At 43.7% G+C, this 11,993-nt stretch overlaps 1 protein-coding gene across 1 annotated transcript in view; it reads right to left on the bottom strand.

Moving 5' to 3' along the window:
* Positions 1–11,993, bottom strand: part of LOC102379727 (inositol 1,4,5-trisphosphate receptor type 2) — a gene marked incomplete at its 3' end in the record, with an annotated part of 187,819 nt that overhangs the window by 103,146 nt on the left and 72,680 nt on the right. The window contains exons 3-5 of the mRNA XM_006035576.3: positions 6,500–6,615; positions 4,932–5,018; positions 4,085–4,243 (exon numbers count right to left, since the gene is read on the bottom strand). Of these exons, the coding sequence (XP_006035638.3) occupies positions 4,085–4,243; positions 4,932–5,018; positions 6,500–6,615 (362 nt within the window). The remainder of the gene's footprint in view (positions 1–4,084; positions 4,244–4,931; positions 5,019–6,499; positions 6,616–11,993) is intronic.

Below are 11,993 nucleotides of genomic sequence, written 5' to 3'. Positions count from 1 at the left end.
CATTCCTGCAAGCCATGCTTCAGATAGACTTTACTTACAGTAATATATGAAGTTAAGACCAGACAATTCATTTATCAAAATAAATCACCAGGCTTGCATCCTGCAGAGTTGAGTCAGGACTTCAAACTCTACTGAAAATACAGCTGTATTATAACAGTAACAGGACTGAGAAATACATACGTCTAAGCATCCCATTTAAACAAAGGTCATTGAGGGGACTGAAGAGGGACAGGATTGAGGAGAGAGACACAACTCTGATGCCCTCAACACACAATGGGAAAGAAATTGTGACTCGATCTCACAATGCCAGCCTCAGTCTCTCACCTGCATTCTTCAAGTCCACACCAGCAGCTTCTCATCTGTGGTGGCTCAGCTATACTGGCTGACATACTGACAGACTGGGTAACAGTCCATGCTGCTGTCATTTTGCTTCCCACCTCTACAGAAGTGATTCCATAGAGCCTGCTTCTCCACCCACCCCCCAGACTCTGAAGAAATAAAACCACAGACAGCAACAAAGGGACAATTTATTCTTCTGGATAGCTACCTTGGGCCAGCTGCAATTTATTCTAATAAGAAAAACAAAATGAAAAAGAGAGCTGTAATATCCCTAAAAGCCAGATGGGGTTTCTCATGCATAGGGAAATAACAATTCCTTCCTGCCCACCCTCTGGTGTAGAGGACATGCTAGCCATAGAAGGCAGGACCAGAACCTGTTACACCCTTGAAACCACGGGCTAGTGAAGTAGCATCTAGGAGGGCTAGTACTGGTGGCATAATTCAGAGCAACCTCAAGGTCCAATACAAACCTGGAGTAATGACACGTAGATATCTCTGCAGATATACTGTGACCAAGAAGTGTGACTACACCAATCACAGGCATAACCGAGAGCCTTAATCTCACTTGCATGTGTAAAATTACCAGTAAAAGTGCAGCAACAGAGACTTCAGCACTGGCTTGCTATCCCAAAGTCCCAAACAGGCCTGTACAGCCCAAGTTTAGGCCTGTGCTGTCCATGTTAGGTTCAACCATCCTGCAGGTTGCTGGGTACCTGAGCATCTTCACCGCTCTTGGCATATCACCAAATCTAATGCTAAGCAAATCAGAAGTGGCAGAGGACCAAAAATCCACAGTCAATACTGAGTTAATCCTAGTTGAGATGAAGTCACGGGGAGTTTAGCTAGTCACTTCTACGGAGATAGGTTCTAGCCTCAATCAATAAACAATCCTATTGATGCAAGATATGGTTTTGCTCGACTAAGGATGTCAGAAATTGGCCCAGAATTGCTATCAGTTACTGTAAAGTCGCAGTAATGCCCTTTCATTATTTTTTGACTTGCGTAACTAATTGGATGTTATAATGAACCCAAGCCATAGACTGTCTGAATGATTCAACCAGCCATCTATAAAAATGCTCCAGAGATGTAATTTTTATCACGTATAAAGAGAGTTCCTTCTTTTAGAATAAAAAGAAAAGTAAATCTCACAATTTTAAGCAGCCATGGTGAGCTATGATACAAATCTCATACACTCCAGCAGCTCCCAGGGGAAATCCTAGGTATACTAGTCCCACAATGAACCATAATTTCCTTTGTTGAGACATGATGGCCCATCATTAATCTGTATTTGCACAATTTGTCTTAGACTATCTGATGTAAGGTGAGAATCATCCAGATAATACCCTGAAGTTTTAAGGACTAGCTATAAAGACTTTCTAAAGTGTATGTTATTAAAGGTATTTTTCTTTTTTAAACACAGAAAATTAAATTATAAAAACATATTTTGTCCAAATAAAGTCTGACACAACATTCAATCTAAGATGAAGGGGAATGGAAGCAGTTTAGCCGAAAGTCTGTCTTTAACTCGTCCACTGGGTTACCTTTCAAACAGGCCTTATTTATGCAGTGCCAAGTGGTTTGAAAGAAAAGCACTCCATAAATTGGCTGCTAAAGGAGCAAGCAAGTGGTAAGCATTCACTACCCAATACAGGAAGGAATGGGTGAAGGAAAGATCTAGGGCTGTGCAAAGCTAGGGCTGTGCAAAGCTTTGGTCGCTGATTTGGTGGAGATTTGGCCCAATTTGGTGGTCAAAACTCCGAATCCAAATCGAATCAAGGAACTGTTTAATTTCTCCAAATCAAATCAGAACCCTCCAAATCAATTCAGAGAGATTCAGAAAGATTCAACTATTCGGATATAGACACAGCTGTAAATGGTTTTTCTACATACCTCAAGGGACCAGGCAGCTCGTGAATGCTGAGATGTTGGGGCGGATGCAGTGTCCCATAGGAGCATGGGGGGCTCCCCAGCAGACCCAGAAGTGGACCAGAAGCACTTCCAGTCCACTTCTGGGTCCGCTGGGGAGTGCGCAGGGGTCTGGTGCCTCCTGGGTCCAGGGGGGGCACATGGGGTCCCCCCAAGGCCAATCGCCAAGCCAAGAAAGGCCCCCCCGCACACTCAGCGGCGGACCTGGAAGCGGACCGGAAGGACTTCCAGGTTCACCGCCAAGCACGCAGGGCCCCCCCCCCACACTACTGTGGAACGCTCCATCCGCCCCAGCATCACAGCATTCACAAGCTGCACCTGGTACCTCAAGGTATGTAGAAAAAACATTTAAACCTTGTCTACGGCCAGATCGCTGATTCTCCAAATCAGCATCGAATCTTCAGATTCAGATTCATCCGAATTGAATCAGGGACAGTGATCCGAATCAATGAATTTAATCACCGTCCCCAATTCGGGCTGAATCCAAATCAAATAGGGCCTATTTCACACACCCTTACTGCATGCCAGATAGGAAGGGATGTTGCTGCTGGGACAAGTGGAGAGTTCCTGCAGTGTTCCTACATCCTCCCAGTAGCAAGGCTGCCTATTCCTAAAAGGGCAGCCTGGAGGGAAAGGTTAGGGACTTGTCAGTCTGGTTTGACACTCATAGGGAAGGTAATAGAGAAGGTGATAAGACTCATCTGAGGAGGAGTCAGAAAACTGTACGATGCGTCTGCCTGGCAGGGCACATAAGGGAGTGTTTCCAGCTCAGTGCAAGAGTGTTTGGAAACAGGAGACTTAGAGCCTGTGTGAGGGAGAGGTGTAAGCAGTGGGTATGCTCATGCAGGAGTTCCTGATCAGGGCAAAAGGCCTGACTTCCTATGCAGCTCTGATGGATAGCTTGCAACAAGCTAGGAAAGAGAAAGACACAGAAAGGTTTATCTCAACTCCCAGCTAAATAGTTTTTGGAGTTTCACCCTGAATGGAGAAGACAGGTGGCTACACAAAACCCTGGGTCATTGGGGATGGAATAGGACTCATTGGGTGGACTTGTATTATTCTGAAGTACAATCAGAAGCCCTGAAAAACAGGGGGCTGAAATCCTTTGGTTAGGGGTGTATTTGTTCCTGAGCTCAGGAGCTAGCTGCAGCTTATGGTTCCCTGCATGAGGGTTGCAAAGGCCATTTTTTTTCCACAAGGCAGGGGAGAGTGGAAAAAACACCAACTTGGAGACCCACTCCAGTCCTCTAAAATAAGCCCTACATAGAAAGGCCTGAGTTTTGTTCACTTCATGCAGAAAACGCTGAAGAAGTGACTGGCTTTCTCCCTACACCTCTCATATATATATCTCCACTTTAAGAGGACACAAGCAGCTGAACATATTGAAGAAATGCAGCATACTTGCTAGAAATATGCCCTGTTGCCTTTTACACTGAATGTTTTTGCAGTTTGTAAGTTCATTTCAGAATCTAATGGCTCTTTTCTCACAACCCCACCACTCCCATACACGATAGACAAATTCCCAGGTGGTATAAATCAGCACAGCATTGCAGAAGTCAGTTACACTGTTTACACCAACAGAAATTCTTTCCTGTTATGCAATATTCCAGAGAGCAGAATCAAACCACTATTTTCACTATGTAATTTGATGTGACATTCTATATTTATACAATGTATATTAAGCAAAGACATTATTGAAAAATAAATGTCCCATTTCTTTGAGGGACCTGATTGATGCCAGTACTTAAGAAAGTAAAATTTTTCTTGCAATTCTGTTTTCTCCCAAACAACTTATCTTATGCTCAATATTTTCACCTACATTGTCCCCTTCACTCCTCAGTTTCCAAAATGGCTGGATGTAAAACCAGGACCCCTCATTCCCTGCAGTATCCAGTGAGACCCGCATAGCATTCTTCTCCAACAGAGCTGGTAATCTCTTATTGACCGTGAGGTATTTGTTGCTTTTTATGTGCAGTAACTGTGGATAAAACAAATAATTAGGATTCCTCTTATCTTCCTTCTCCTAGTCAGGAAAGGGGATTGTTTAAAAGCATTATAGCTGCTGTTCATCCCTTTCATAAAGAAAAATAAAGACAAAAATCAATCCAGAAGTCACTATCAAAGTGTATTGAAAAAAACTGTTACTGTATTTAAGACCCAAAAAGGAACAGAAAAAAACATTAGTGATGAGATTATATGGTATATTCTATGCATAAAGGACACCTGTTAATGAGATTATTCAACCCTACCTGTTAAGGAAAAGTCTTATACTGCTTGAGAACATAATCTCTCACATTTATGTCAAAGAAAAAATGATGCCAGTGATTTAATTTAAGTTGCACAGTAGCTTTTCAACAATTATACTGAAATATATAGTGGAAATAAAATATGTATATTTACATCCCTATTCCAGATGGAAGCAACAAAAGCCACATGCTGAAATGCACATTATTGGAAATAAATTAGACAACAAATATGCACTAGTTCTGGTAGTCTTTAAAAAAAGAAATACAAATAAAATATTATAACTTCTATCAAGTTTTGTTTACCTGCTCTATGACAACCAGAACTGCAATGGTTAGTTTCACGTCTCCAGTCCTCTCTGACATGAAACAACTGTTTTCTTTCCACCTCTGAGAGAAGGCAGATGTATTTCAGTGATTTACCTGTATAACATTGCTGTATTTGACGATTTCACCCAACAACTTTCTGTTCTCACTTTCATTCTGCTTCTGCTCTAGTTCTGCTGCATGCTGCAAAGGAATCATTATTTGTTTAAATAGGAGATCAATAATAGGAGGCAGCTGCTGGAATGGTTAACAAGTAAAGGAAATGGCACCACATTAAAAAAGCCTTCTTCAATCTGTAGAGTTTATTGCACTAGAAATGCAAACCACTTAAATGTAGTCTCTCTTTCTACAATAGAATACTATTCACTATAAATCACCTAGATGCTGTATAATCATTCAAGTTTTTATATTATCCAGAATATACTCAGAAATATAAATTATTTCTCAGTGCTGTATTTTATCCCAAATTTTAAAAACTTAGAGCAGCTCCTCCTCCTCACTTTCTCTTGTAAGGAGATCAATATTTAAAAAAAGAATGCTTCAAAAAGGTACAGATATATTATATTCCTAAATGCTTCCAGGTATGTTACCTTTCACACCTAACATATATATAGTACCTTCATCCAAGATTCTCAGAAACATTTCAAAGTACATACTGAAATTATACTTATTTTATAGAAGCTTGAGGCACTGATTCTGCAGTGCCATGTGCTGGCAGACAATTGTGCTGCCAAAAGTCCCAGTAACCTCAGAAGGGCTCAGTACAAGCACACAAATATGCTCACATCAGACATGTCACAAGATCAGAAGCTAAGGCAAATGCTTACGTTCAAGAGGAATCAGGTGCAGAGTTCCAATTTCCATTTCCCTAGTTCAAAGCACCCTACCTCCCCATTGTTTGTCTTTCCCTTTGCCTTGAGGTAGTAGTGCTGAATGATGCCCCTTTCTTGTGTAACATCATGTCAACAGGTCAACCTGTTTCACCCAACCTCTGAGGCTGTCAATTCAATCCCTTTCCAGTGACAGAATTGCTTCCCCACAACCACTGTATCTTGTGCAAGAGACATGTCCATGTGATACTAAGCAAGCAAGAAAAAATCATTTAGGCCTGTGATTCCCAAACTCTGGGGACCTACAAAGCGCTGCGACATCTCAACATTTCTCACAGACCACCAAGCACCCTCATCATCAAACTTTTAATTGAAAAGGGGGGAGCTCTGCACTACTTTGGGTGCTACTGATTTGTGCCAGAGGTAAGAAAAACAGCCTTACTGGAGACATTTGTATTAAAAGGTATAGGAAATGGCCCCTCTACCCAACTCCTAGATTTCAAATCTAAAATGACCCACTGAATTTTAATAAGGGCCTGATCCCCATTAACTCAGTTTGTTCTTTAATAAGCAGACATGATGCCAAAATAGCTCCTGAAAGCAAGTAAAGACACTGCTCCCAATCCAAGCAGTTTACCCTCTGAGGCAGGACAAAGAAAGGAAATAAAAGCCAGTTGAGGAGGCAAGCGGGCAGGGAAAGGAGAACATAAAGAAAGTCCTCATATGGACCAATCATCCTGGTCATTCCCAAGGTATTTGCTATTGTTGTTGCATGATATTGTTAGTCTAGAGCCTGCAGATTAAGATAAGACTACAAATACAGGGGTCTCTTACTTGTAGTTTCTTAAGTAATGCTGCTTCTGTGTGGTTTCCTTGCTTCGCCTGTTTGGCTTTCCAGTACTGCTTTTGTGCTGAATACCGGTTCATAGGACACACCTTGAAAAGGCAGTCTGCAGAAAATTGATAAAATACCTATCAATAGTGTTGACAGACACTTCCCTTCTGTATTAGATGCTTTTCTATACAATATCGTGTTACCACTGTGTTCAGGCATAACTTAGATTAGATGGAAAAGATAGAGAGTAATGATACCATAACTGTGAAAAAATAGCTGAGTCAACTATAAATCCTTCTGCAGCTCCTAATTTCCTGAGTGATTATGTAACTTCCCTACAACCCCAACACCAAGCTGTAGTCCACAAGCAATATGCCAAATTGCATGCCTTTTCACCCTACTCTTTACCTTGGCATGGTCTTGTGTTTGTATTATTTGAAAGCATGTTACTTCTGCAACCCTGAAAATAAACATTCTAGGTTTTTGGTTTCAAACGTCTGGACCCCAATCCTTTTGGTACTGCCAAAAAAAAAAAAAAACTAGAGTCAGTCAGATGCAAGCTATTAGGAATGTTAACACTGTGGCCAGTTCCCTTAACTGGTTAAAAAACAGGATAAATAGGAGAGTAATGAAAGTTGATCTCCAACTTTTGTTCTATCAGAGAGTTAGATTTAAGGGTTGCAAACAATATCTGTTCATTATCCCACAGCAGCAGGGTTGATTACAAAGTTTTCTGCTGTTCTTAGCAAAATGCCCTTTTCTCAGTCCTTACAGTCATACAGAAGAAACATTCCACAGACCCAGACAATAATGTACCTTGCATAGACATTTTTCCAATACAATCTGAGCAATTTACCACCTTTAATGTATTTGTCTTGAGAACATGAAAAGTATTGCTAGCCCCATGTCACAAATGGAGTACTGCTGAGCAAAAAGATGAAGGGTGAGATGCAGAGAAGCTATTTGGGTACTTAAAGCAGTACTTAGATGAATTTTAGGTGTCTAAGGGACAGACATTCTTTGGGTATCTCTAAGTCCAATTCTCTTCCACCCTATTCAAGTCACTGAAAATCCACCTACTTTTGTAACACACCATCATCTTACCCTTGAGAATAAGTCACAAGCAAGCAGTAAGAAGGTCTCTCGCACCTTTTGCATTAATACCTTTTCAGTAACTCAAGAAATATGGAATATTAGAATACTGTGGCATCTAAATCCATTTACATGCCTAAGAGAGGGAATACAACCTGGCCCTAAATCCATAAAATTAATCCAGGAAATCCTGCTTACTGCCTGCCCCTAAAGACACCTGAATTAATTTGGCATTTACACATTGGACTTACGTGCCTAAAGATGGGCTCTGACACATGAAGAGAAGCATCCCAGTCTAACCAGCTAGGCATCTAGCTCTACAGAGGTACAACTACAAGGAGGAGCAATGCCTAAATACTGCCTCCAATCCATAATGTCTACTCAGAGCACGTGAGCCACAGCCACTCACTAAAAACACAGGAGGCAGAGGCAATGTTCCTTCTAAGGAATAGTGGTCCGTAAGCACACCACTTCGGTCCTACCTCCCCCTTTCGACACGGCGCAGTCCGCCAGTAAGTGTCCCAAAGAAAGTGTCCAGGTGGGAGCGGGCAGGGTTCGGCCACCACCCTTCTCCGTGCTAAATGCTGCCCAGAGCAGCACAGTGGAGTGCTGTGGGGCAGTCATGGGCTGGACACAATCAATAGATACAATGCAGTGTTTCTTCCGGGCATGCACTGTGCTTGGTGCAGGGACACACCAAGATTTAAGTGCCATGGGGGGGCTGGGGGGGTGTTTGACATCTGTAAGCAGCCAAAATGTTTTTAACACTATGACTTCCTATGTGAAATCTCTAGGTTTATTTTGTGAATCATATTTGCACACCCAACAGCATTAACATTGTGTGGTACCTCACAGCACCCTTGAAAGGATCTCAAGAAACCCCAGGGTGCTGGAGCAGCCTGGTTGAGGGTCACTGGTCTACAGACTCCAGAAGTCTGTGCCACATCTAGAAAGATGGCTGACCATCCATATAAACTGCAGATATCTTATTTTGGTTATTTTCCTGGGGAACAGCAGGAGTCCCTCAGAACTGCTCCACTCCCCCACATCGCCTTGGGGAGTGAGGAGGCACATGGCGTCAGGGCTGGGGAGCTAGGCAGTTCCCCGGAGCCAGCGGAGCCCACGGAGCAGTTCCCCGGAGCCAGCAGAGCCCGCGCCAGCCCCAGCCCCCGTCCCTGCCTTGCCTCACCTCGGAGAGGAGCCACTGCCTGCCCCGCATGAGGCTCTGCCGGCTCCAGGGAACTGCTCCGCTGGCTCCAGGGAACTGCTCCACTCCCCAGCCCTGACGCCATGTGCCTCCTCACACCCCGGGGTGATGCAGGGGAGCAGAGCAGTTCTCCAGAACCAGCAGAGCCCGCACCAACCCCCAGCCCCCGTCCCTGCCTTGCCTCAGGGAGGAGGCGCTGCCTGCCCTGCATGAGGAGGAGCTTACCTTTGGTAAGTGTCCCATACCAGCCCCGGTGCCTCTACCGCACTCCGCGCCCAGCTCCTCTCCAGGCAGGTGCGTAGCCTTTAAAAGTTTGTGTGCGGCAAGATTTTTACTTGTGCACGGCCACAAATGCGTGCACGCATGCACCTTAGAGGAAACACTGGGCGGAGGAGCCCTTCTGTGGCCTAGTGGATAGGACATTCAGCTGGCAGCAGGGATCCCTCTTTTTGTCTAATATAAAGTACAAACAGTCCTGAAAGCAAGGACCAGAACCCCAGGGTTTTCTCCTCCCAGCTAAGTAACTTAACCACCAGTCAGGTTCCTACTGCTTGCTCTCCTGGCCAAACAATTCTCTTGTTCTTGGCAGAATGTCCCAGCTTCACCAGCAAGAATAGAGGTTTCTGATGGAGCGTGAAATTGAACCCTGCTTTCAAAAGTGCCAGGCTGCCTCCATAACCAGTAACCCTTTTCCATCTGATCAGCTCAGACAACATGACAAAGCAAGATGTATTCTTTAGCAGTGGTACGAGTAGACTCACCCAAATGTTTCCCCATTTAGAAAATGGGGAAGCTTAAAATATTAACATTTTATTTGGAGGACTTGAAGATATGGAATTGTAGGCACATTAGTAACAGAATCCCACATTCAGTTACACTTGATAATAATTTAAAAACTAAAATGCTGGAGAAAAATCAGTATTGGGAACTAACAAAATGATTAATAATTATGGCTTTATTTCTGAACCTCTTATTAACCTAAGGCCTGGATTTTCAAAAAATGTGAGAGATAACAGGCACACAATATCCCACACCTAGATTTTTTTTTTTAACTGATGGCCAGATCATTCCCTATAAGGGTTAATCCTATGTAAGAGAAAGTAAATTTTAGGGATCCTCAGTTCTCCTCCTTGCTCTCTGCCTTGGTGCAGGAGAAGCAAGGTGGTAGGGAGCTAGCCGCTCAGGTACTCAGCCATCCAACCCTGTAAATTTATCTGTATAAATGTAGCATGGATTTAGACAACAGATCAGAGAGGGCAAAGGAGGTCAGTAACTGGACCTTCAGTGTCTCAAGGAATGAAGAAGCTCCTCTCTGCCACAGCCTCCCCTTTCAGAATTCTCCCTCCCTCCTCTTAAGTCAGAACTGGGGTTGCAGCTGGTACAGAAATCAGCAAAAGCGCTTCCTCCTCTTTACACCAGCAGATACTTCTGTGTCAAAGTGGAAATTCTCCACAGGCCAATTTAGGGACACTATGTCGTGCTTATGTGCTACAAACTGTTCCTTAGCTAACAAGAATCCAGTACAAGTGTGTTTGTTTGCTTACTTACCTATTATTGAACTTAGACTTAGATGGTCACATGGTTAAAGGCACAGCGGTCAAATATCAACAATCATTTAAAAATAACCCTGTCAGCAACTCCCTACAGTCCTCTCAAAAAACACTCATTTTCCAGAAGTCCCATGTAATGCCAGTTAAGACTAAATTTCAGGTGCTCGAGCATTAACAACTAGGCACAAAAACTCAAGCTTAGCACGCACTTTATTGTTGTGCTGAACCAACATCTAAGTGCCTCTACTAAATGTCACAACCCAAAGTTGTGATTTTTGTTTTTGTGTGTGCTTTGGCACTACTGAATTATTTTTCCCGCTAAATTGCAGCTTCTTTGCACGGTGGAGTTTTCTGCTGCAGAGGAAAACCCCGGTGCAAGGGAGAATTTCCCGCCAATTTGTAGCTTTCTTTGCATGGTGCATTTCTTTTGCATCTAAGAAATGCTCGGTGCAAAGAGTTCCCACCATTTGTATTTTAATTCGAGCCCCATTATTGGCTTGTGTTAAATTATGCACACGTGGCGGCTAGCGATTGGCTTGCTAGCCGTATAAGAGGCTTGAGTGGTTTCCGCCCAAGTTGGAGGACTCCACGAACACCAGGAGGAGGAGACTTCACGCTGTGTGAAGATCTCTAAGCGCTGCGGAGCCTATCGAACCCAGCGCATTTCAAGCAGGCAACAGGGGTCTGACCAGCCTCTAGCCTCTCCCCGTCACCGAGCACAATCCTCGACGTATCCCTCTCCCTGTGCCCTGCGTGCAAAAGGATCCACGGAGCCTAGCAAACTTAGTGTGAGTTTATTCAGAGCTCTTTTGTACGAGTACTTTCTTCGGTTGGCGCGATGGGCTCGTGGTTTAGAGCCTCCAACCGGACGGGCTAGAAGAATGTTCACGGGAAGGAACTCTAGTCCACCTCCACTACGCCTCTGTGACTAATTCTAGCCTGTGCGTGCCTTGCCGCCGCATGGTCTCCTCTGACCCTGCGTGCCCGGGCTGCTGGCCACAGCCCGCGTGCGCAAAGACGGGTCCGCATATCGCTCCCGGCTCGCACATGGCGACATGGATGGGATCGGGAGGCGGCCCCCACACTAAATATACTCAAAATTTAGTTTGCATATTTTCTGCAACATAGTTAACTATTATCTTAATCTCCATTTGTTACTATCAGAAAGAAGTCAGTTTTTGTAACCTGGGGAAACTAACGCAATGCGATGCAAAGTCCTGCTTTTAACCACTGAACTAAATCAGTAGTCAGTGACACTGCCTAATAAGGCGGTGCAAAGCTAAGGATCATGATTCGGAGATGATTTGGATGATTTGGAGGCCGAATCTATGAATCCTAATAAAATCGCGGGAAGCTTTAGGCTTTCTGAATTGATTCGGAAAAGATTAAGAGATTTGGCCATAGGGTATAATGGGGAATCAATTAAATATCTATAAATTTGTTGTCTTTTGGCTGATTCAGATGAAACTTGCAGGTATGGTAGCCTCTGCTGAGAGTATGACACATGGCAAGTTTCAAGGTGATAGGTGCAGGGGTTTCTGGGAAACTGCACCCCAAAATTCTGAAAGTAAAACTCATATCATGTGTGTGTGTTAAGCCACAGTGGGGTGAAAACTGCAGGGACAGTAGCCCCTGCTGAGGCCA

This window comes from Alligator sinensis, unplaced genomic scaffold, assembly GCF_000455745.1.
Source record: "Alligator sinensis unplaced genomic scaffold, ASM45574v1 scaffold696_2, whole genome shotgun sequence".
In the NCBI taxonomy this organism is placed as follows: domain Eukaryota; kingdom Metazoa; phylum Chordata; order Crocodylia; family Alligatoridae; genus Alligator; species Alligator sinensis.
The sequence above is the reverse complement of the archived record's forward strand: the minus strand, read 5'-3'. Positions and strand labels throughout refer to the sequence as shown.